A 26,174-nucleotide genomic window follows, 5' to 3' on the forward strand; every position below is an offset into this window, starting at 1 on the left:
TTTCCATTTACATATTGAAGAGAGCCACTCATGTTACCTCTTGGGGTACAAAGACTCGCAGTTTTAAAAACTGCACAACTGTGATTGTTTTCTCTATCTTCCATTTTCTATGAGCTTTTCCAAAGCCATAGTAGATGCTCAACTAGTGAACAAATCCCCTGGGGATCTGCACAACACCCCCTGGACACCATGCTCTCTCCCATCTCCCTCCTGCCTGCTTTAGGGGCTCAGTGCATCAGTATCCACCCAGCAGGGACTGCTCCCCAGGGATGTCGCTCCCTTCCTGGCCAAGGTCAAGGGACATGGTGCAATGTCTATTTAAAGGTGGGAGCTCTCTGGCTTGAAGGGGTTCCTAATGGCCAAATATGGACAATCTGAGCATCAGAAGAAATAGCAGTAATCATGGCTTATAGCCTATTGAGTAAAAGAAGAAGCCATGGATCCATATTAATATGAATAAATAAGAAAGGAGAAGAGAAAGTTCCTCCCTCAAGTAGAAAGAATGATAGAATTAGAAAATGACCATTAGGACCACCATAGTAATAATAGATTCCAACAAGAATCATCAATGTATAGGAAAATTTGGTGAGAAATGAGATATTACATGGCTTCAACGTATTGCTCTATGGACAATTATTAATTACCAATAGAAAGATAATAACTCTACAGTGAGGAAACCTGGCAGATACCACCTTCACTAAGTGACCAAAGTTACATCACCAGGAACGGGATAAATTGACACTTGTGCGGAAAAGGACACAGCGTCACTTCTGTGGTGTTCTTGCCATAAACTGATACAATGAATCTCTTTGTGAAGAAACAAAAGACAAACCTAAATTGAGAGAAATTCTACAAAACAACTGGAACTGTACGCTTAAAAAAAATGACAGGATCATGAAAGATAAAGAAAGGAGAACTGTTTCAGATTAAAGGAGCTGAAAGAGATGACTGAACACAATGTGTGATCCAGAATTCTCTTTTGCCGTGAAGGTAAAATCTGAACAAGGTCTGTAGACTAGATAATGGTATCGTATCACTGTTAATTTCTTGATTTTGATCATTGTCCTGTGGTCATGTATGAGAATGTCCCTGCTTTTTAGGAAACACACACTGAAGTGCTTAGAGGTAAGGGGCATCTGTCTGCAGTTTACTCTCAAATGGTTCAAAACAAGATCAGGAGAGAGGGAATTACAAAGATGTGATAAAATATTGACAATTAGGGAATCTGAGTGAAGAGCATATAGAAATTCTCTATCATTCCTGCAATTTTTGTTTTAGTAAAGAAGTAGGGTTTTGTTTGTTTGGTTAAAGTAAAGGCTCTCAAGTTAGCCTGTAGACTCAAATCTCAGCTTCACCCCTGACCAGCTGAGTGACTTAAACTCTCCCATCTCAGTCTCCTTTGTAAACTGGGTTTATTAATCGTGCCTGCTTCATGGATTGTAAAACAATTTACTGGGTTCACACTCAGAAGCATTTGGCACAGTGCCTTATATGGAATAAAAGATCAATAAATTTGGGGGCCCCTGGCACACTCCCTCTGAGAAACCTGCTTCCTCCCCAGGTGAGTGACACAAAGCCAGTGGTGATGTCACCCTGCCCAGAGAACCCACCTCCTGTCAACAGGGAGGGGCCTTGTTGTCAGTTTCTAGGGAGGGAGCCACCCTCTGCCAGCACAGTCCCACAGACCTCTAACCGGCCCAGCTGGTCCCTGTTCACTTGCCCGAGGGTCCAAAACACCACACAGCACCCAAGCAGGTCCCCGCGGGAGCCTGGCCCACTTTAAGTGCCCTGCCCACTAGTAGCTGTTCAGTAAGCAGGCTTGAGCCAAGCTAGGATGTGCAGCTCAGATCACACCTCTGGCTGATCCCAGAGTGGGGCGTTCCTCAGTCCAGGCCTCAGTTTCCCCAATTGCAGAGTGAGAGCATAGGATTAGGTCAGTGGTTTCTAAACAATCTCTAGCCACAGTAAACGTTTTTCAAATGAAAGTTGACTCTGCAGCATATCCTGCTTTGTAAAACAGCTAGGAGCTGGGCCTCTCCAGAGGAGACCAGGGTGGGCTTTACGGTTTCCCTGTTGGGTATTCTCTGGAGGCCTTTCCTGCCCTGAGATTTGATTTCCAGGCCGCCATCAACTCCTGTCCCTGCACCTGTGAGCCTACCCTGTCCCCCTCTGCAGGGCAGCCTCCATCAGCAGGTTATCTAGTCCTATTGCTTCCACCCATCACATGCCCCTTACTGGTCTTATTACTGCGTATTACTTCTGACTGTCCTTTTCCTATTACATTTATGAGATGCTTCTTTTGAGTCAGGCACTGAGCCAAGTGCCTAAGACCGGTTTGCATCATATATATTTCTCCAGCTCTTTTCTCCCACTGCTAAGTAAACCAATCACTCCAACATTTATCTGTACTTTTATCACATTTTAATATCTTTATAAACTCAACTTTTCCTTCTCACAATAGTCCTCCCTAGTGAGAGGAAATGGTGGTGCACGAATGATCAGCTCCATTTTTAAAGCTAAAGAAATGGACTGATTTACGGGTTCACTACCTGCCCAGGAAGTACCCCCCAGTTTTCGGCTGTGGTGTGCCTGCCTGATTGCCCTGAATCCTCTCCCCCAATTTTAGGAGTTAGGTATTAGCATTGCTATGTTGCAGGTGAGGAAACTGAGACTCTGAGAGGTGAGGGAACTTGCCCAAAATCACACACCCAGTCCCTAGCAAAGGAGGACTTGCGCTCAGGCTGGTCTGTTTCAAGGGCCATGTCCTCTCCCCGGCCCCCACCAGGCATAACCCCTGGGCTTTGCTGGCGAGAGATGTGCTGTTTCACATGGGTCGTTCCTCCTGTGGGGGGGATTTGTGTCTTCCTCCTTCTCTTCTTCCCTCCTATTTTTAAATCATAAGACAAACTGGGGAGGGGCTGGCAGAGGGTGTCCCTGCACTGGGTGTCTGTCTGCAGGGGTCCTGGGTCTGGGCTAGAGATTGTCCAGCAGGGAGAAAAATGGGTGTGAACAAATCCAGACAACCACAGTAACTACTGTTGTCCCGTCTGTGAGATACTTTCTTTGTGACTCCTTATCTCACAAAATGCTATCAGGCGAGTGTCTTTATTATCCCCACTTTGCAGAGGAGGAGATTGAGGCTCAGAGAGGCGATGCCATTTGCTCAGGGTGCCCCAGTGAATAAAGGCCCTCACCACCTCTGTGTGAATATGAGTGTCTCACTGCCACTTTGTCAGCATTAGGTGTTCCCATTTTTTAGTTCTGCTAATTTTCTAGGCTAATGACGCTATCTTATTTAAATTTACATTTCTCTGAATACGGGTAGGCTTGAATACATCCCCCTACTTTTGTTCATCACTTGGGGTTCTTCTTTAGCGAATTGTCTGTTCATGTTCTCTGTTTGCAAACTGATATTTTAGGGCCCTGAAACTTAAAAATGCATAGATTCTGATTTTTCTCCCGCTCCCATATCATCTGTTCCCTCTAAAAACGTTCCCCCTCCCACCCTCAACAGCTTCAATATACTTGGAAATCTGCCGTTCCCAGTCTAGTCCTTTCCAGGCCCCCAGCCTGTAAACCCATGACCTTGGGCACCTCCAGTTTGTTTGCTGCCCTCCTACACCCCCTGCCCCACCCCCCGCCGGCTGCTCTGGGCTTCAGAAAGAAACAACCACTATGAACACAGCCCCCACAGCAACAACCATCCACTACGAAGTCAGTCTCTAATGACAACCAGGCGCTCAGGGTCCCTAATCTACCCGCTCCCTTCTCCAACCAGCGCTCTAGCCTCACCTCCGCTGGGAAGGGGCGGGGCCATCGATTCAGCTCCCTGCACTGTCCACCCCTCCCTCTCAGTCCCGGCAGAAGCTGTCCCTCTTTTGCCCCAAAGCCACCTCTCCTCTTTCCCAGACCCTCATGTCCACCCTCTAGCCCCCCCGTCCTCTCTCTCAGCCCCGAAATTTCCCCAAGTGGCTGGCATCTCTAACACCACCCCAACTTCACCCCTCCGTCACCCCAGCCCTACCCTTGTCTTTTCTTCCCTTTTATGGACCAAACCTCATCTCTACTCACTGCCTCAGAGCCCTCCCTTCCTGCTCACCTCCCAGCCCCTCACAGTCTTGCTTCTGCCCCCACAGTCCTCTGAAGGGGCTCTTGCGGAGTCCCAGCGACCTCTTTATTGTTAATCCAGGATCCACTTTCCATCCTAATCTGTCTTGTACTTTGGCAGCACTGGACCGAGTTGCTCTCTCCCCTCCTTTTGATACACTCTGCCCCAGGATTCCAAGGCTCGGGCTTCCCTCCTACTATTTCAGTCTCCATCCCTGGTTCCTCTTGACCCCTCAGTGATCAGTGATGCTCAGAGCTTTGGCCTTGATCTTGTCTCCCTGGGGAATCTTACTCCCCGCTAAGAGTTCATGACGCTGATGACTCCCAAATCTCTCTCACTGCTCACCTCTGTTTCTCATGAGCCAGGTCCGCTTAAGCATCTGAACAGCCCGCATGGATTTCCCCCTGCCTGTCCCCCTGGCATGTCCAACCCACCACGGTCACAATGCAACTCAGCGTCACCCTCCCTGCATTTCTCAAATAGGCTGGTGACACCATCTTCCACTCAGTCACCTGAGAGAGAAACCAGGCCATCATCCTCGCCTCATCCTTCTCCCTCACACCCACAGCTAACAAGTCACTAAGTCCCTGTGATTGCATCTTCTTAGCTCCCCTCCATCCTCTCTCTCTTCCCTCAGCCATGGCTTCAGTTCAAACCACAGCATCTCTCTTCTGGACAATTGCATCAGCCTGGTGTCCCTGCCTCTAGCACCTTCTAATTCAGCCTCCAGGCAGAAGATGGAGAGAAAAGCCTAAATTTGACCAGGACACTCCTCTGCTCAGAAACTTCCATGGCTCCCCATTGCCTTCAGAACAAAGTTCAAACTCTTTTCATAGACTTTCTAGATCTTCCTACTCTGCCGTGCCAGCTCTCAGCACCCTCTCTGGGCTCTGGCTCCATCGGACCCTGTCCTCATACTTGCCTTGCTCCTCCACACCTCCAGGCTTTGGCTCTGGCAGACCCCTCCACTGGAAACTTCCTCCCCAGCATTAATTTGTCCTTCAACACCAGGCTCACTTGTCACTTTCTTCAGAGGGCTTCTTGAATAGCTCTTAGGCAACACAGGCTCCTGCCCTCACAGCAGGGATGGCTGCCCTGTCCCTCCCTCCCTGAAGGCACTTTTCTCTCTGAATTGGTCTTCTGTGTTTTTGTGGCTATCTCCTCCTCTTAAAACACGAATGCTTTAAGCACTAGGACTGCATCTTTTCATTTTTGGAGCCCCAGTGCCGAGGCCACTGGATGAGTGGAGCAGTTGTCCTTACTCTGGTGGGTCCTGTCCTAGGCTTGAGCAGAGGGACAGGTTGTGGCAGGGGAGGGAGGAAGGAAGAGGGTATGGTTAATTTCCTAGAAGGTCCTTCAGCTCCCTGGCAGTGTGGACTGTGGCATTCCCTGGTTGCCCATTGTGCTCTGCATTAGCACCAATGGCAGGATTCTTGGGGAGTCCCTGCCACTCCTTTTTTATTACTACTGTGTCCCAGAGACAATTAGATTTGGCCCACTCATGAATGTGTGATTTGCAGCTGAGTTTCTCAAGCCCCCAGGACATAAACAAGGACCACCAGGACAGAATGGAGATGACTGAGGACAATTCAAACATGCTTGGTTATCCAGCAGGGTCTGCCCACACTCTTTCTTAAGGAACCTCTCTTCCTCTCCCCTCCACCTCACTCACCACGCCTGCCTGCTGTCCTCACCCAAGGCTTCAGATCCCCTCCCTGCTCTTGGCCCCTGGTGGTCTTCTCTATCCTGGAATCACCTCCTTAAGGGCTGAAAGGGCCTCTAAATGATACTGTGCACCCAGCATCCTCTCTTCTCCCGACAACTCTGCCTGTGCCCAGCTCTAGTGGGGGCTGCGGGAGCTGGCTGTGCCCGGGGTCACTCGCAACGCCCCTCCTGGCCAGGGCTGACTGGATCAGGGGTGGGCACACAACCCACGTTGACTCAGTTAAGAGTCGTTTCCAGGAACTGAGGGAAGAAGATCAACCTATTTCTGATGGTGAGGGCTGGAGGCAGTGAGAGGGCTGCGTTCCTCATTCCTGGGCAGAAGCAGCCAGAGAAGAGAATGAGATGGACGTGCTGAAAGACGGATGTCATGGGGGAGCCTGGTTAGGGTTGACCCTGAGGCCCCTTGAACATTCGGCTGATCACCTCTTCCTCGGATTCTGGGAGATTCTCTGGTTACATTCCAGTCGGTTAGCCTATGTGCCTGTGCTCATGTGAGTTGGGTTTCTGTGACTTACAATCAAGAGAGCCCTGACTCATTCTGGTCTTTTGCTTCTTGATCCCATAGAACCCTGTTCCTCTTACTCAGTTCCTTCTTCCAAGAATCTCTAAAATTACTGAAATTAATTTGTACACACTTTAAAAACCTTGGTGCTGAAGACTGACTGGGAATATGATTTGCAGTTGATGAAGCAGGGAGGTTCACAAACAGAACAGAACCTTGTTGCCTTGTCAGTCAGTGTGGAAGTCATTTGGGATATTCACAGCCATTCTGGTTCCTCTCCTTCTGGCCACAGTGTAGGACTGCATTTCCCAGCTCCCTTGAGGTTGGGTATGGCCACGTGATATACTTCAGCCAGTGAAACGTGAGCGGAAAACTCACGTGTCACTTCTGAGCAGCGGCTTCAAGAGCCGGGGCCTGATTCACTAGGTCCCCAGCCCTGTGTTGAGGACAAGTCTGCTCAGCTGGGTTCCTGAGTGACTTTGATAAACAGAACATCCACCCCTCCCCACATTGGACATACAGTATGAATGAAGACATTTACTTGTGTTATGTCATCTTTACTGCGGGGGTGTTTGTTACTACAGCGTACCCTCGCCTGTCCTGACTAATGGAGTCTGGGGCATCATCCACTGTAATTTCATGATTTCTTCAAGAAAACTGTTTTGCCTATATTCCAGAGCTTTTTCACAATAAACAATTATCTGTGTATTTCAGGCAACTTCATATTAAATTGCAAACTTTAAGGACAGGAATAGATATCTTTCCTGTGGCCCCATGCCACCAGGAGTCAGGCCATGTATGTAGCAGGTACTTCGTAATTTCTGGCTGAGGAAACTGAAGTGAGGATGAGAAGCCCAGAAGAAAGAAGAAAGGGGTGAAGGCCCTGCATACCCTGACCCCCATGAACCCCTGTTAGACCCCATCCTGAGAAGTCAGACCCTGTATGATCAGCAGCACATGTCCCGAGTCTTTGTCTGAAATGCCCTCCACTCATTCAGCCTCTCCAAACCCTCTCCATCCTTCAGGACCTAGGTTCAGGCCAGCTACTTGGCCAAGCTTCCCAGGCCCCCTGGCCCTGAAAGCCAGCCTCTTCTCAGGCCACAGTCTGTCCTGTGAGTCCCTGAGTGGGGCTGAGATGCCCCCGGAGTGGGGAAATCCTGCCTTTTCTGGCCAGGACTGCTTTCCCCCTTGAGCTGGGAGCACACGTGGCTGCTGCCTCCCAGCTCAAGGTCATCTGCACTCATTTCCTTCTTGAGAAGGGCACAAGCCTCAATGGCTCCCTCCTCAAGTCAGAAGACACCTAATTAGTAACCCTTTCAGGGCTCCCATCGCCTGCAGGACAAGGTCCTTAACCTCAGCCTGGCACTCAGACCCTTCAGGCTTAGCCTCTGGGGCTCACCCATCTGCTCACTTGCTCACACACCAGGTTCCAGCCACATTCTACCTCTTGCAGTTCCCCCAAACAATCCACACAATTACATGATGTTGGCCTTTGCCCATATGGTTCTTTTCATCCAAAATGTTCTTACCTTCTAATCCATCTGGCAAACTCCTATTCAACCTTTGAAACTCAACTTAAGAACAAGGGTTGGTAAATTTTTTTTTTTCTGTAAAGGTCCATATAGAAATAGTTCAGGCTTTGTGAGTCATACAGTTTCTGTCATGATGACTCAATTCTTCCATTGTAGAAAGCATAGATATATGGAAATAGATGATGCTGTGTTCCAGTAAAACTTTGTTTCCAGGGACAGGTGGCAGGTGGGATAGTTTGCTCATCCCTGCACAAGAATCATCTTATGAAGCTTCCTGCAGGACAGAGCTCAACCATGCCTTCTCGTGATGCCCCCTGTACCTCACACACTTTATCATAATACAAACCCCGATCGTGATGATTCTACAGTTGTGATGATTAAATGGGATGGTGGTCATACTGTTCATTGTCTCTTGTCTGGGTTTCTGCAATAGCCTGCTCACTGGTCTCCCAGCCTCTGCCTTGCCCTTATGGTCTATTCCTACAGAACAGACATGATCTGTTAAATGGTAAGTCTGATCAGGTTACTCCTCTGCTCAAAAACTTTCCATGGCTCTCTATTTCCCTCAGAGTGAAAGCTGAAGTTTTAAAAGGGTCTACAGGCCCTGATACCCCTTCAACCTTACTGCCTACCAAGCTCCCTCTCACTCCATTCCAGGTACAGTAGACTCCTTGCTTTTCCTGAAAAAAGCCAAGGAGACTCCTGTCTCAGGGCCTTTGCACTTGCTGTTCCCTCCATCTGGAACACTCTCCCAGGTTATCACAGGGCTCACTCTCTTGTCTCCCTCAGGTATTTATTTAAATGTCTTCCTTCTCATCAGGCCTTCCCTAGTCATTCTTTAAAACTACAACACTCCCCTGTGTCCCCGCCCTACTTTTACCCCACAGCATTTATCACCCTCTAACACACTATATTTTTTTTTCACAACTTTTTAATTCGAAAAATGTTCAAACACAGGAAGTGTAAGGACAAGTACAAAGGCACTGATATTCACAACCCCCAATTCAACATGCAAAGTTTTTTGAAAGTAAGATGCTAACATCTCAACACTTCAACCAAAGACTTTAGCAAAACACACTCTATGCCTGACTTTTCTATCTTTCCCCACAAGGCTGTGAACACGGTGAGGACAAGGATTTTTGTCTGTTTTGTTTGCTGTGTTTTCCTCAGCACTAAGAACATTGCCTGGCACACAGTGGGTCCTCCTATAATTTAGGGAAAGAAAAGCCAAGACAGGTCCTGATTCTGGCTCTGCCTCTCACTGACATGTGACTGTGAATCATTTCCCCTCAGAGAATCTTGGTTTCTCCGTCTATAAGGTGGAGACAATAGCACTACGTCTCAGCATTGATGTGAGGATCTAACAAGGTAAGAGTGTAAAATTGCTCGCTGACCATACTGGTTAAATTTCCATCTACCTTCTTGAGGGAGGGGTCTTGGTCTAGTCTGACTCTTTGGGCTCTGGGATGCTTGTAACTCAGGGTCTAACATAGCCCCTCAAGAGAACAGCTTGAATGGCTCCAATGCAGAATCCAGCAGAAACCCAACAATATACTCCTGGGTGCTTACTCGTCCCCTCCTTTCTCAGTGCATCTCATTCGAATTCCTTATTCTTCATTGCTTGCTTTATCCACTCATTTAACAGTTTTCACTAGGGGAGGGGCACTCAACTTCATTAGGCCTTGAGAGTCTCTCTTTATTATTTTCTCCCTATTCTATTTTATTAATTTTGCCTATGGATCTTTGAGTGTTTCTAATGATCTATCCAGGCAATTGATCTGTCTCTCTTCCTTGGCCTTTTCTGCATTTCAGATTCAGGTGTGTGTCTGTGTTGCCAAACTTGCCTTGGAGACCCACCTTGAATGTAAGAGAGGGTGTTTGCTGCAGAATGGGACTCATCCTGTTGAACCTTTGAGGTTTCTCAGGTCAGATTGCTCAGCAGTGGGTGGAATGCCTAACGTTTTGCAAGCTCCCTGATAACCATCACCTAATTTCAGTTGTTTGGGGTGTGGAGGGTAAGTTTCTTCATTGAGAATTCTGAGTCTACTTCCCATTCTCTCAACTCAAAGTTGAAACTCCTGAACAAAAATGTTATCTTAGTTTAAGGGAACAGTTTCTTCACCTGTAAAATGTGACCAAGACAAACTACAGATGACGGATGTGAAGTCAGCTTACTTTGTAACTGGCAAAGCTCTGTACAAATAATTGTTACTGTGGTTAGTTTTATTAACCTGTCCAGATTCTTGACTAAATCTTGCTCCAGTTGCACTGGCTGCCCTCAGTCTGGGTACTAATATCTTGGGACAGAGAGGCAGAAACATTCTTCTATTCACAGGAATAACAAACAGCAGCTACCCTTCCTACGTGGACAGAGAGCAGTCTGGAGAATTTATCTAGATCTAGAGTTGGGGAATCATTGGGGGAAGAAAATTGGCTCAACGGAGCCTGGCAGGCTGGAGAGGGGCCATGATCTATTCAGTCAGAAGCAGATCTGTGACTAAAACCCAGTCTCTTCCCTTCTTTATAACGCACCTCGTTCTCAGCATTACTAATCATAACAACTGTCACTTACTGAAATCCCACTATGTGCAGGCACGAGGACTAATTTAACTCTAGTCATTCTAATAATCCTGTGCCCACTTAGATGAGGAGTTCACAGAGACCAAGTCATTCGGGCAGATTTCTACTTAAAGTGCTAAGATATTTCCCGAGATGGCTTGGGGTAGGGATGCCAGGTAACAGGAAATATTTTTTTAAGCATAACTATACTTAGTATATTCTGCTTATACTAAAATATTATCCGTCGTGTAGCTGAAATCCAAATTTAACCCGGCGTCCTCTATTTTTATTTGCTAAATCTGGCAACCCTAGCTTCGGGGGTACCCGGCAAAATCAAAGCTGGCTCCTGTTTGTTATGCCCTATATCTTTGTTGGTTTTATTTTTATCTTTACGAGCCATCATTAAAGTCAGGTTCAAACCTCAGGCCTGCGCCTCCTTTTTCAGGAGGCGAGGGGCGTTGAAGGGTGAGTCTCTTGCCCCCAGATAACATGTCCGCCTAGGAGCAGTCACGTGGGCCTTCCGCCCCGCACAGACTTGGCCCCGCCCCGCCGCAGGATTGGCTCCTGCCCAAAGCCCAGCCTCCTTCGACGATGGGAGCCCCTTCTATTGGGCAGTTATAGAAGATGGCGGAGTCCCGCCCCCGCCTTCCTCAGGCGAAGCACAGGCTGCGGTGATTGGCGGAGAGCAGCAGCCGCGCCGTCACGTGGCCCGGGGCGCGTCTGTTTGCGGAAGTAGAGGGAAGTGGAAGTGCTGAGTAAGCCGAGGTGAGTGACGGCGCAGGGGAGGCGGGGCCGGGGGGTTCTTTCCGAAATCTCCTCGGCTCCCTTAACTCCGTGGGCTCCCCGTCCTTCAGGCCTCCCTCTTGTTCTCCGATTTCATTAACCTTTCTTTGACCCTTGTGCCGCCGACTTCCGCCCTTTGATCCCCTAGCATTCCAACTCCCATCCAGTGACCGCTCTAGTCTCATCTCTAACTTGAGTTCCCTCAGCGACCTTCGACCCCGGGTCCCTCCTCAGTACCCCTTTCTTCCCTGTGTGTCTCTCCTCTATCCCTCACTTCCTGAGTTAACCCCACCCCGTCGTCCCCCAGCTTTTTCAGTGCCTCTCAGTGGCCTGAGTTTTCACTCTCGGTCCCATTCATTGTCCCCAGCTTCCTTACTGTGCTAAGTGCTCCTGGTTTTTCTGCCTCAGTGTGTTCCCTCCCGATCCCCGACTTTACCCCTGCCTTCTGCGTTCCTCCGTCTGTCTCCCCTGTTCTACATTTCACTGTTCCCCATTTCTAACTCCCTGCCTCTCCCTGCTTATTGTCTCCCATGGGCCTTCAGATTTCATCTGTGCCTACTCCCCACCATGCTCCCTCCTTTCCCATAGCATGGTCACCCCAGAGTCGCACCATCCACCAGTTCTGTGTCCACCTCCTGCTCCCACTGATGACCTGAAAGCTAGTGACGGAAAGTATGTGACCCTTGTGACCATGTGACTGGGACCAGCAGGCCTGAGGGTGTGGGACAGGGAGGGCACTAGGCTCAAGGATCTGTGCCCATTTTTCAAATGGACTACTCATATGACCCCAAATAAATACCTTCCCTTCCCCTGAGCTTCTGGGTCTTTCCCTCACCTGCCCTCTTACCCGCCCAACAGGATGTCAGGCAGGTTTGGTTTGGCAACATGGATGCTCCACCCTTGGGCTGAATGCAGTGTTTTTGTTATTTTCTCTGCCTGAAAATTTTCCTGGAATTTGTAGGCTGTTTTCTGTCTGAGTCTCAGTTTCCTCATCTGTGACAGGAAGATTATATTTTCTGCCCTCCTAAGGCTGCCATGAAATTCAAAATTTGAGAAAATGTAGAAGGCAAAGCTTTGTAACCAGCATGGTCCTGGACAAATACACAGCTTCGCTATTGTGTCATAGGCAGAAAAGGGAAAGGGATAGAATGAAAAATCAAGGAGGGGAAGACAAGTCTTTTATTTAGCATTTGGCAGATTTATTGACTGTCTGCTATGAGTCAGCCTCTTTTATATGTTACCATTTATTCATTCATTCCTCGTTTATTTAACAAATGTTAATGGACTGTTTACTGTGTTCCAGGTTACCCTCGCAGCCAGTGCTCTTCCCATTTAACATAAGGAAGAGTGGGCAATTGAGTTGCCTTAGGTCACACAGCTGATGGGGCTGGGGCTGGAATCTGAGCATAGTACTTTATAACACCAGTGCCCGTGTGATTGCTCAGCTGTGTAAGGGTCACTACTTGTCTCAGTGTCCGGGGCACTTTTTCTCCCTTCCGTGGGTTACTTTCTTGTTAGATGACAGCATCCCCAAAAGGGAGTTTCCTTCTGATTCAGCAGAATGACATCACCAAGAGATAGAGGAAGGAGGAATTTAAATCTGTGTGTGTCTGTACATATGTACTGGGCGTGTGGTAGGGGTGGGGGCTGTAGTGAAGGGGAGGCCTTGTGTCACGAGTTCCACTTTGCAGAATGTGGCTCCTGGGAGAAAATCTTAATAGATCCATGCCTTAAATACCTCTTCTCTTTTTTAGTCCATCTTTTTTTGGGGATTTCATCAGGTGACATAATGTTAAGTACCATCTCTACTCTGACTCCAACTCTCAAATTTCTGTCTCCAGTCCTGTCCAGACATTTCCCCTGAATGATAGACACATCCATAGTTGCTCCCTCAATACCTCAAACTTAAGACATTTCAAACTTTAAAGTATTTGGAATTAAACTCCTGATATCCTTCATCCCTTCCCCCACCCTCCACCAAAATCTGTCCCTCTCATTCACCTTCTCATCTTTCAGAAAGGTCAGTATTCTTTGTTCAGTTGCTTAGGCTAAAGCTTTGAGATTTTCCTTGATGCCTCTGTACACCCTGCATCCAGCCAGTGTGATCTGTTAATGTCGCTCCTCTGCTCCACGCCCTGTAACGGCTTCTCTCATTGTACCTGCCTAGCCTCCGTTACTCTCTGACCTTACTGGCTTCCTTGCTGTTCTGGAACTCACAAGGCAGCCCCAGGGCCTTTGCATATGCTCTTCCGTCTGCATGGAAAACTCTTCACCCACATACCCATATGACTTTTGCCCTTATTTCCTTGAAGTCTTTATTCAAGGCCAAGTTCTTGGGGAGGACTCGTTCACTCTGTCTAAAATTAAAAAAAAAAAATTTCCACCTGGATACTTCTTGTCTCCCTTTTCTGGTTTATTTTTCTCCTCAGCATCTAATCAGCATCTGAAACCTACGTATATATTTTGCCTGTTTATCATCTTTATTATAGCCCTCTCCAAAATAGAAGTTCTGGGAGGGTAGGGACTTCATCTGTTTTGTTTACTAGTGTGTTCTCAGCAGTTGTAACAATGCTTGCCACAGAAGAGGTCCTCAATAAAAATTTGTGGAGTAAATCATAAGATGGGCCACCCTGGACCAGGCCATCAGCCCACAGATCTAAAGTCATCGGGGTCTCTTGTGCTTGGGAACTCCAGCAGCAGTTCTGGGCAGATTGCTTCCAGCCGTGGTCCAGCTAAGCAGAGTGAATGAAAGAGACCTCTTCTGTTCTGGAAAGGCCATTTTACTCTGGCTTATGTGAAAGGCCGTGCACTGTTCAATGAGGGCCTTGGCTTTGGCGTACAGGGGACCACACATCAAGCCCCCCTCAGCCCCGCTCCAGTCAGGATCTCTCCTGAAGGCGGCTTGAGGAATTACGAGCTGGTGCCCTGGATTCCAACTAAGTGGGTTCAGATCCTGGCAAGTGTCTCCATTTCCTGTGTGTAACATGGGGAGAAGTATACCTTCTCTTCTGTGTGTAACATGGGGAGAAGTATACCTTCTCTTCTGTGTGTAACATGGGGAGAAGTATACCTTCTCTTTTGAGTGTTTTGAGTCATAAATAACCTCGAAACCTGGTGAGGCACATGGTGCTCAGCGGAAGCTGGGTGAATGGGGCAGTGTGGTGTGTGGGAGGGGGCAGGAGCCAGCCCTCCCCTCTTCCTGGGTGTCTTGCTGGCTTAGGGAAGAGTCCAGGGTCAGAGTGAACATTTGGAGGGACAGTTTGTTTGGAGGCAACCTTGGAGGCCCAGAGGCCCAGGTGGGAGGTGGAGATGCCATTTGACTTGATCCCCGCTCTCCCTGAGTCTTTCCTTGTGCACTAACTGGGCACCTGCATCCTCTGTGCAGCCCTTCTGCCTAGTGCTGTCAGGAGTCCAGGGAAGAAAGCATGAGTCCAGCTGCCAGGCAGCACCTCCCACTTCCCCTTTCTGGGCCTCGTTGCTCCGCATGCCAGACAGGGTAACATCGCACTGTCACAATCTCATGGGCGTTTGTGAGCTTCGAGGCAGCTAACAGACGTGAAAACCCTTTGCCAGCCATAGAGCAAGGTGGTCTCGGGAGAGGATGTACGCGGGGCTGGTGTGCGGTGATGCGCTCGCGTGCTGGGAGGTGCAGATGGTGAGAGCTGCAGGAAGGAAGTCCACGGGGGTCAGGGCAGGTGGGGTGCTCTGATCAGAGCCGGTGTTCCTGGCCCATCCTGCCAGGGCAGTGCATGGGGGGAGACATTGGCTGCACAGGGGGCTGTCCTTGCCAGTTGTTCCAATCACGGGACATCCTGTCATAAGCTGCCAGGGCTCATGAAGCCTGATTTCCAACTCAAGCAATGCTGCGTGTGCTCCCAGAATCCCCCATGTGGCCAGTCCCGTGAGGTCAGCTTCCTGGCCAAGCTGCCTGTGGGATCCTGTCACGCACCTCCTGGGCAGCTGCCCTGCCCTCTGTCAAGCAGGGAGCTTGATGTTTCCCTGCCTGGAGTACAAATAAGCTCAGCTTCAAGCACCCTGATGGCATATAAAGCCAAACTTTCTAGATCAAAGCCCAGCAGGTGCCCCATAAAGGTTCCCCTGATGCAGGGGTGAGCCCCTGAGCATTTCTGTTGTGGTCAGAGTGGGAAGGTGGTGTATGGTCTGTCACCATCTGTCACCACCACAAGGCACGGGAATAAGAGGAGGGAGGGTGCCTCAAAGGTGCTGGCCCCTGGGGCTTCTAATTGGTTTGTTCATTTGTTCTCATTCATTCACCAAACATGTATTAAATATCCACTGTCAGGCAGGAACAGCATACTAGGTGCTTGGATAGACCAAAAAAAGGGGGGACAGGCCACCCTAACTGGCGGATGCAGCAGCATCATCACAATGTCAGAGGTGGCAGGGATGGGAAGAAGGGGACAGACACGAGAAGGAAGCGCAAACATGCGGCTCTTTCTACTTCGCACTCGCCGCTTTCCCGGCCAGCCTGTTGTGATCAGTCCAGGATGTGGCCCAGGGTTTCCATTTCCCTTCTTCCACCTCGTGATAGCTGTGGCCACTGTTTGTGTGCCCACCATGGCTGGCGTCCCAGACACTTTCCCTCTATTGTGTCATTTCATCCTCACGCCCACCCTGGGAGGTTGGAGGAGAGTCAGACCTGTCCTTTCCAGGGCCAGGCTGCTGTCCATGTGGGGGGGCACTCCTGCCCCCTGCCCTGGGACCTGGAGGAAAGGGGCTCGCCTCTGGGGCGGAGCATCTTCCTTCTGTCCAGCTGGACCCCCACGGTGAGTCTTCTCCTTAACCCCGGGGGACTGTGGGTGCTGGACGCTCCAGACTCCCCTCTTCCTGTGAGCGCCTCTCCCTGTGAGGCAGGCTTTGCCTGCCCTCTGGGAAGCCTCTGGGCAGCCAGGCCCGACCCCACCCATGGCACCCCCCCACCACTCCCCAGATGCAAGCCCCAGGGGCTCACCCTGCACTCCTACTTTCTTTAAAAAATAGAATCATCTTTCATAGGGAAATTTCATAGGGAAATTTTCACAGGGAAATTTCATTAGGGAAATAGGGGAGAGAAAAAAAACCTATTGCCCATAAACCAAATACCCTCATCTACTCAGTATTTTGATGTTTTCTATGCAGTTTTGCTCCAGAGCTCACTATGTGCTCAGGGCAACTGCCTCATATTGTTTATGAGAATTAAATGAGACGGGGGTAGTGAGGGTATGGCTTAGTGGTAGAGCACATGCTTAGCATGCACGAGGTCCTGGGTTCAATCCCCAGTACCTCCATTATAAACAAACAAACAAACAAACATACAAACCTAGCTCCCCCCGCCAAAGAATTAAATGAGACAGTCACATGCAGTGCTTAGCTCAGGGTCTACGGCCTAGTAAGTGCTCAGTAAGCATCTCCTGACGTCATGGTTATTCTCGACCTGTCTTCCCTTTTTAGATGATTCTTTGTTGGCCTCCTGCTCTTCCTTTCATCCCTAAGTTTGATCCTCCCTCCACACATGGGCCTGGGTATGACTAGTGTCCACTCACATGGCCTCTTTCCCCAGGATGCCCACACCCCCACGCTCTGTCCTTGGTATCTGACCCGCTCTTTTGGCAGGTGACATCTTGGCACAAAGGCAGAGGGTGGCCTCCTGCTGATTGTCACCCGGCTTTGGTGGCACTGCCTTAGGAAGGTAGTGTGCTTTCTGGGAACCCAGGAAATAACAAGACATCTAATTCTGACACCCACACTGGTGACAATTTCCACAGCAGCAACTGTGACCCTATGAATGTGAAACAAAATTTCCACCCAGACACCTGTTACCAAGTCTTTACGTTCAGACTCATTTCCAAGGAGCTTTCTTTTGTGTTCTCTGAGTTTCTTGGGAAACCAGTGGTAGCAGACATGAAGGGTTTTAGACAAACGTGTGCAGTCCTCTGCCCTGGGTGGAGTGTAAGGTGCTCCTGGTCCCCTTGTGGCATCCAGGAGAGAGGGGACACTGGTTTTGTGTGTGGAGTTGAAATGACATGTGCCAAGCTCTTTGAGTACCAAGAACTTGACTTCCTACTTTAAGGAGTGAGGACTCCCCCCCCACCCCGCCTGTTTGCACAGGGCAGCGTCGCCCATCACCTGTGTTCACATCTGCTGTCTCCTTTGACCCGCCCCGTACTGCAAATGAGGAAACTGAGTCTCTGTTGGGGAAGCTGGGCTGGGGGCAGGGCAGCCCTGTAACTTCCCATCTGCCTTTCTTCCCTCCCTCTCAGTGCCCTTTCTCTTTCTTCCCCTTCCTTTTCAGGTCCCTCCAGGCCCAGAATCCCAGGGAACAGCGCTGGTGGGGAGCCATCTGGGTGCCTGTGCAGGGAACCGCTGCCCATGGTGAGGTGGGCATGGGAGACCGAGCCCGGCTGACCAGAGCCCCCATTTTCTTCCAGACTGAGGGCGAAGGCAGTGGGGCCTCCCCGCTGGCCCCGAGGAGGATGCAGTTCTTCGGCCGCCTGGTCGATACCCTCAGCAGCGTTACCAACTTGTTCTCCAACCCGTTCCGGGTGAAGGAGGTGGCCGTGGCAGACTACGTCTCGAGCGGCCGGGCCCGGGAGGAAGGGCAGCTGATTCTGTTCCAGAACACTCCCAACCGCACCTGGGACTGCATCCTGGTCAACCCCAGGAACCCCCAGAGTGGATTCCGGTGCGTGATGATCGGTTGGTTACCACACACACTTCTCTCCTTTGAATCCTCCCAGGTCTCAGCCTGGAGATCCCTTGGCCGAGAAGCAGCTTCTTTGGGTTGACATCTGAGGAGTCTGCAAGGGGTGGTGGGCGGGGTTCTGCTCTTAGAACGGAGGGAGGGGCTTCCTGGATGCCACACCTTCCTGCCCATCGAGGTCCTGACAGCAGGGGCTGGGGATGGAAGACTGTTTCCTGCCTTAAGGCTTGACCTGTGCAGATGGAGGAAGGGAGGGAAGATGGGGAAGCTGAGAAGGGTCAAATAGGGAAAGACCTTGTAGCCTTGGGTCTTTAAGGCATGACTGTCCTTGTAGGGGCTGATTGGCCAAGGTTTGCTGAGGAACCCCTGTAAGGGGTGGACAGCCTGGGAGTCCCACAGCACCCCTGTGCGTGGAGAGGTGGACACCGGCCAATACAGACGGCAGCAGTGATGATATCTATGTTGTATTAGTGTGTGTAAGGCGAGTTCTGCCAGGTTCTCCTCCCAAGTGTATCTGGAATCTTCTTCTGGATCAAGTACGCTTAGGTTCAGCTTGAGTGATAGCTCAACATAAAAGTTGTGAAACAGTAGAATTTTAGTTTCCTCCTAAGTGACAGCAAAGGCAGACAGGGCTGTTGTGGAGGCGCCACTCCTTAAAGTCCTCAGGGACCCAGGCTCCTTCTGTCTTGTTGCTGACCTAACTATTAATTCCCTTTATCCTCATGACAGTCCCCGGGGGTAGGGCTGTTATTGACCCATTCTTACAGAGGCAGAAACACAGCTCAGAGAATTTAAGTAACTTGCCCAAGTTACAGCCATTCAGTAGCAGGGCTGGGGTTCAGACCCAGGCATTTGTGTTCCAGAAGCCTCCTCTTCCTTTTCCTCCACGTGGGCCGTTTTGCAATGTGGTGAGCTCACCCGGGCCCATCCTGGGCCCCCTGACCTGACATACGGTGCAGGTGCCCGGCTTATGTGGGGTGAGCCCGGGGTGGTCACCTGTAGCACCGCTGTGTACACTGTGATAACGTCCATGCTTCTCTTCCTGGTACGAATTAATCATTTACTGCTGACATTTACCTGTGACAGATGATATTTGATGAACCCCACCAGCCCCTCACTGGTGTCTCAGCAGAAGCAGGGCTGCACTTCCCAGCAATCCTGGGAGGAATGATCAAAGCGTGTGTGACGCGTGATCTTTGCTTCTCAAGAGGGGACTGACTTCTGAGGCCCTCTGTTCAGAGGCTTTGCCTGGACACACTCTGTGGTTTGCCCACTCACCATTTATCTAGCCCACAGCCCATCTTCACCAGCGGCAGGTCTCTGCCCTCCAGGGGCTTAGGCAGCAGCCAGCAATGGTGGATCAGGACTTGGCATGCGGTGGGGCAGATATTATAATGGGCTCATGTCAGATTCATATTCCCTGGACAGACCTCACCCCTTTATGCTTTTCCTTTGCTGTTAGTTTTCCTAAGAATGCTCTTCCTGCACTCCTTGGCCAGACTCACTGGTCCCTGCTCTATTCTCCCTCAGCCCCCATACTTCTATCAGCTCCTCTTGCCTTGGATTGCCACGTGTCTGTGTGCACATGTGTCTCCCCCACCAGACCGCAGAGCTCTGGCAGGACAGGGCCTGGGTCTGAGTCATTTGTCCTACTGTCGGCGTAGTGCCTGGCACTCAGCGAGTGCACGGTCAATTTTTGTTGAATGAATGGATGACTCCATGACCACTGAATTGGGCGTGACAAGAGGGATGGGAGAAGGCTTCTCTGGAGAGAGAGAGAGAGAGAGAGAGAGAAAGATAGAGAGAGAGAGAACGGAGGGATGGAGAGGGAGCTGGAGAACCAGTGGTGAAGGGCTTGTGCTCGACTTTGAAACCAGAAAGTTAGAAACCCCTCTTGCCCAGTGGTTCTTGGCCATTTTTCGGTCTAGGGCCCCCTTAAGAGAATCAGGGGACCTTCTTGTCCCCCAAAAGCACATCCACACATTTGTCTGCCATTTCCCGAGGTTCAAGCCCTCCTGAGGCTCATCCATAGGCTGCTCCCACCAACGCAGAGGCTTCCCAGAGCTGATGCCAGGGCACTCAGTTCTAGAAGACAGAAAACACACAGCCCCACGAGTCTTCTCGATGCTCGCCTTTTCTCTGACTCTTTCTTTCACTTCCTTGTTCTCACCCAGACCTGGCTTTGCCCTGAGGACACTGCTTCCCCTGCAGGCCTCTCCAGAATTTTCTCTCCCAGTCTTCCTGGAGGTGGGAGAGGGTCCTCCTTGCCCCTCAGCCTTGAAGCTCACATCGTCCTGTGCTGCCATCCCTTGCTGTCTCCTGGCGGCAGGCTTCTCCCACGCTGGGGCCTCCCCTGCATCTCAAATACGTGAACCCCTGGCTAAGAACTCCCTGTCACCATCGCTGCTCCTGTCTTGACTCTTGGTGACTATAAGATGCACAGGGGGCCCCTCCTTGCACCCAGGACTCCTGTTACCTGACCTCTCCTGGTCCACATGTTCACTGCCTGGACCTAGTCATCACCAGTAACTGCAACTCTTCTGTAAAGACAAATTTCAAGCACCCCACTTTCCGATCTTGCCTCCTGTCTTTCTAGCTCTTTCTCTCTGGTCCTCGGAATGCCAGGTTCCTCTGCCCCTGCATATGGTGGACTGATCCTACCACCTTTTCACAGTCCCCATCCCTTTCATGGACTTGTCTTCTTACCCAGCTTAAACTCCATGGCCCATCAGTGTCACCATACACTGGCATACACCCTCCGCTTTCCTGTGGTCCTCTCTCCCCATCACAATTGCTTGGCAAAATCCCAACACTAGTTAATTCTATTCTCCATGTTGACAGCTCACACTTTCAGATCACAGTGGGGATGGGCCGCAGGTGAGCCTGTTAGTTTGGCAGTCCTCCAGTTCTCAGGTTCGCCCCTCTCAGCTCTCCCGGGAGGCACGCCTGATCCTCTCTCCTCCCCGGCCAGCCCCCCTCCTCTGCATGCTCACTCTCAGCTGATGACCTGGTTTCTGCCTCACTGAGAATGCAGAAACCACCAGGGAACTACCAGGAGCTTCCTCCACCCTGTCTCCCCGCACCTGCACCCGCCTCCTGGGCCTTCCCTGCTGTCACCTGAGATGCGCCATCCATGCGTCTAGCTGAGGTCCTTCCTCCCTCAAGGTCATCATCCCCTCTCCACTTCAGGACATCATTTCAGCAATTCTTCCTCTCTCCTACTTAATTTCCTCCTCTTTACTGGATATTTTCCATCACTACAAATAACTCTTAAAAAAAATCTCTTTCCTAACTCCACTTTCCCCTTAGGCACTGTCTATTTTTAGACTGCCCCAATTCTCCTCCTCCTGTGCTTTCTCCTTATTTTTTAAATTTTTTATTCTTTAGTTGAAGTATAGTTGATTTACAATATTGGTTTCAGGTGTATAACATAGTGATGCAATATATTTATAGATTATAATCCATTTAAAGTTACTACAAAACAATGGCTATGTTTCCCCCTGCTGTATAATAGATCCTTGTTGCTTATCTATTTTATACATAGTAGTTTGTATCCCTTAGTCCCCTACCCCTATTTTACCCTTTCCTCCTTTACTTCCCCACTAGTAACCACTAGTTTGTTCTCTGTATCTGTGAGTCTGTTTCTGTTTTATTACATACACTTGTTGGTTTTATTTTTTAGATTCCACTATAAGGGATCATATCCAGCATTTGTCTTTCTCTATCTGACTTATTTCACTAAGCATAATACTCTCTAGGTCCATCCGCATGGTTGTGATGGGCAGAATTTCATTCTTTTTTATGGCTGAATAGTATTCCACTTGTGTGTGCACGTGTGTGTGTGTGTACCACATCTCTATCCATTCATCTCTTGATAGACACTTAGGTTGCTTCCATAGCTTGGCTATTGTAAAGAGTTCTGCTGTGAACATTGGGGTGGATGTATCTTTTTGAATTAGTGTTTTCATTTTCTTTGGCTACATACCCTGGCGTGATGGTTACAGAGGTATTTGCGACAAACCATACCACCCCGGAAGCCCCTCTTTTGCCCCCTTTCCCCCTAAAGGTAGCGATTAACGTGACTTTTATGGTAATTGCGTAATTCGTTTGTGTCTGGCTCCTGTGACTGGCATTTGTCTGAGGTTTGTGTTTCACACCCAGTCATGTCAGTCATTTTCAGTGCAGTGGAATTCCACTGTGTAACTATAGTACAACTTCATGTATTCGTCCTAGCGTTGATGGACATTTGGGCTGTCTCTTTTTCTCTTGGTGCATACATGCCTGCATTTCTGTTGGGCATCTATCCAGGAGTGGAGTTGCTGGGTCACAGCCGTACATATCCTCAGCTTCCTTGGAAAAAGCCCTGGTTTCCGACGAGCAGCAAGTGAGATTTCTTGTTACTTCACATCCTCTGATACTTGGTGTTGCCAGTTTGAAAAAAAATGTTGTCGTTCTATTGGGTGTGTGGTGGTGTGTCATTATGGCTTTAATTTGCATTTGCCTCATGATGTGAAGTTGAGCACCTTTTGATAAGTGGATTAACCATTTGTCAGTCCTCTTTGGTGAATTACCTGCTTAATGTCTTGAACATTTAAAAAAATAAAGTTCATTTCCTTACAGAGTTTTGGCAGGGGTATTTGGTATGTCTGTATCCTGAATACACACCTTTGTTGGTTATGTGTGTTGTGGTCACCGCTCACTGGTTTGCCTTTTACTTTCGTAATGGTATCTGTTGATAAACAAGAGTGTTTAGTCTTCAGGAAGTCAGATTTACTCAGCTTCTCCTTTATCGTATGTTTTTGTGTATTGCTTAAGAAAGTCTTTCTCTATCATGAAGTCATGAGGGTATTTTTCTATATTGCCTTCTAGAAGCTCTCTTGTTTTGCCTTTTGTAACTAGGTTGATAATCTACCTGGAGTGTTTTTTTTAAATGTGTGCTGTGGGAGAGGACTCAAGTTTCTTGTTCTTGTTTTTCCGCTGGAGATCCAGCTTTCCCAGGCCCTTTTATCACAAACTGCTCTTTTCTATTGCTCTAGAATACCATGTTGGACATAAATTAGGTGTCCCTCTATTAACTGAAACATTTTTAGTCACTATTCTATTTTTCTTTTCTTGCATCAATACAGTGCTGTCTTAATTAATGTAACTTCATAATAAATCTTGATATCTGGCAGGACAAGTTCTCACTTCCTTCTTCTTCAAGATTATTTTGGCTAGTCTCAGCTCTCTGAATTTTTACCAGATAAAAAAAAGTTCCACCCACAAAACAAGCAAGCAAAGAAACAAAACCTTGGTCTTGAGATTTTGATTGGCATTGCACTGATTCTATAGACCAGTTTGGTAAGAATTGACAATTTAACACTGTTTAATCTTTTCAGTCTAGAAACCTGGAATACCTTCCCACTTACTTAGGTTTTCTTTAATTTCTCTCAATGACGCTTTGTAGATTTCTGCACAGACGTTTCAGACACACTTTGTTAGATTTATTCCCAGTGTTTGAAATGTTATCGTAAATGATATTTATTAAAATTTAATTTTCTGTTTGTTGCTGTATGAACCATGCAGTTGATTTTTGTATATTCATCTTGTATTCAGCAACCTTGCCCAACTCATTTATTAGTTCTAATAATTTATCTGTAGGACTTTTTGGATTTTCTGAGAACATAATCATATCATCATGAACCCAATGACAATTTTGTTTCTTCCTTTCCAATCCTTATACATTTTATTTATTTTTCTTTCTTATTTAACAGTCATATTGCACTGGTAAGAAAGATCAGAAATTATGAAGTGTCCTTATCTCATTCCTGATCTTAAAGGGGAAAGCTTCAACATCTTACTGTTAAGCATGATGTCTGTTCTAGGTTTTTTTGTAGATACCCTCTGTTACATCAAGGATGTTCCTTTTTATTCCCAGTTTTTTAAGAGCTTTCTTTTGAAAAAAATTCATGAATGGGTGTTGTATATTATCAAATGCTTATACTGAAACAATTGAGATTTGCATTTATTAGCTTGTTGGTTTCTCCTTTATTTTGTCATTATGGCGAATTACATTGACTGGGTGATTGGTTGGTTTTCTGATGTTAATGCAACCATATATTCTGGGAATAAATCTCTCCTTGTCAAGATGTAGTATCCTTTTTGTACATTGCTAGATTAAATCGAATATTTGTTTAGGATTTTCAGCGTCTGTGTTTATTAGAGATATTGTCCTATAATTTTCTTTTTCAAAAATATTCTTATGAGGTTTTGGTGTCAGCTTTAGCTGGCCTCATAAAAAGAGTTGAGAAGTAATCCTTCTCCAGTTTTTCATAGTTTGAGATTGCTAGTACTTCTTCCTTAAGAAAGAAGAATTCATGGGTGAAGCCAAATGAGTCTAGAGTTTTCTTTGTGGGAAGCTTTTAAAATATGTATTCAATGTCTTTAACAGATGTAGGACCACCAGACTTTCTCCTTCTTGTGTTTTCTCTATTTCTTGTTCAGTTTGTTAAGGGTTTATTGATTTTTCTTTTAAGTCTTCTCAAAGAACCAAATTTGGCTTTATTTACACCAAATGCTGTTATATTAATGCCATTTCCCCTGTCTATTAGCTGTGTTATTAATGCTTTAGTAGTTATCATGGAGATGGCAATATGCATTCTTGACTTATTACAGTCTAACTTAAGTTGGCACTTTGGCCCTTCCCTGACAATGCAGAAACTTTTGAATACTTCAGTTCCATTTATCCATCTCATCAGCTTTTTGTGATATATTTTCATTTTAATTAAATATATATGCAAATATTTCTATCTGTATATCTCTCAGACAGTATTATTATCCTTATAAACAATCAGTTTGGATTTTCCCACGTATTTACCTGTTCTGTTGTTCTTTATTCTTTCCTGCATTATCTTGCATTACCAGCTGAGATAGTTTTCTTTCTGCCTAATTCTCTTAGTGCAAGTCTGCAGGCAATGAATTCCCTGTTTTTATCTCTCTGCAAATGACTGTGTTTTACCTTTATTTTTGAAATAAACTTCAACGAATAGAATTTTAGGCTGACAGTTATTTTCTTTTACCTCCTTAAAGATGTTCTTTGTTTTCTCCCATTCTCAGCAGCCAACTGTAAATCTTATTATTGCTTCTTGAAGATAATGTCTTTTTTTTTCCCCTCTGGTTGCTCTTAAGATGTTCTCTTTGTGTTTTATTTTCTGTAGTTTTACTATTATGCCCAGATGGTTGTTTTCTTTGTATTTGTCCTCCTTGGGGTTTGTAGAACTTCTTAAATCTGTATCTTGATTCTTTTTATCAGTTTTGGAATGTTTCCAATTAGTATTTTTATTGCTTCTATTCTGGTCTATCTCTCTCTCTTCCTTCTGGAGTTCCAGTTACATATATGTTAAACCTTTATACCATTTCCCATATATCTCTTAGTCTTTTAAAATGTATTATCCTTCTTTTTGCTCTTTTTCCTTCAGTTGGAATATTTTTTGACAACCTCTTTCACTAATTTTTTTTAACTGTGTCTATTGGCAATTAGTCCAATCTGTTGAATTCTTAATTTCAGTTATTGTATTTTCTAGTTCTACAATGTCCAACTGACTCTTTTTGACTTTTTAATATATTTTTTCATTTATTTTCTTAAGAATATCAATCAGATTTTGTTTAAGTTCCTATTTAGTAACTTTGATACCTGGATTACCTTGGGTTTCTGTTTCTATAGTCTGTTTTTTCCTCTTGGACCTCGTTGGCTGTTTGATCCCGGTTTGGGGATGCCTAGTAATTTTTGTTTGCATGCTAGATATTGTGTATGAAAAATTATAGAGGCTATGGAAGATATTATCATCCTTCAGAAGTTTAGTTAAGGCTACATTTCAGGCTTTATTAAGTTTGGTCTGTCTTGGGTTTGTCCTCACAGCTAAGTCATAACTGTTACTCTTAGCAGATAGAAGTTCTTCAATCTCAGCCAAAGGCCTAGATTTTATAAGGTCCTTGTACCTCAGTGGATACTGATGTCCAATCTCAAGTTCCCAAGTACTAAAAAACTGACAACATTTCTGCTCAGCTCTGTATCCTCCCTGCTGATGTTTTCTGTTTGGTTTCTTGACATCTTGCTGGGCATAGCTTATGAGGGGCAACTGCCTGCAGAATTTCAGGCTCACTTCTCAGTCAGTCCTTCAAGTTCTGGCTGTCTTAGAAGCTCTGAATGCTAGCCTCTCTCTACCCAGCCTCATAAGAATGTGGGAAGCACTAGACTACAGTTTTATTTTTGGCCTTGATATCTGT

General features: G+C 47.3%; 1 protein-coding gene across 9 annotated transcripts in view; it reads left to right on the top strand.

The window, feature by feature from the left end:
- PLA2G6 (phospholipase A2 group VI) overlaps positions 1 to 26,174 on the top strand; it is a 71,641-nt gene that overhangs the window by 10,613 nt on the left and 34,854 nt on the right. For 2 of the 9 annotated variants that reach the window (XM_031463258.2, XM_031463259.2), the window contains exon 1: positions 10,879 to 11,191. Coding sequence is in view for 6 of the 9 variants with exons in the window: in XM_064491445.1 (XP_064347515.1) it covers positions 17,593 to 17,891 (299 nt within the window). In the remaining 3 variants the exon portion in view is untranslated. Of the gene's footprint in view, positions 1 to 10,875; positions 11,192 to 17,501; positions 17,892 to 26,174 lie in introns of those variants that run through there. The other 7 variants (XM_031463255.2, XM_010983587.3, XM_031463254.2 and 4 more) reach the window with 7 other exon arrangements.

Source organism: Camelus dromedarius, chromosome 11 (genome assembly GCF_036321535.1).
Source record: "Camelus dromedarius isolate mCamDro1 chromosome 11, mCamDro1.pat, whole genome shotgun sequence".
Taxonomy (NCBI): Eukaryota; Metazoa; Chordata; class Mammalia; order Artiodactyla; family Camelidae; genus Camelus; species Camelus dromedarius.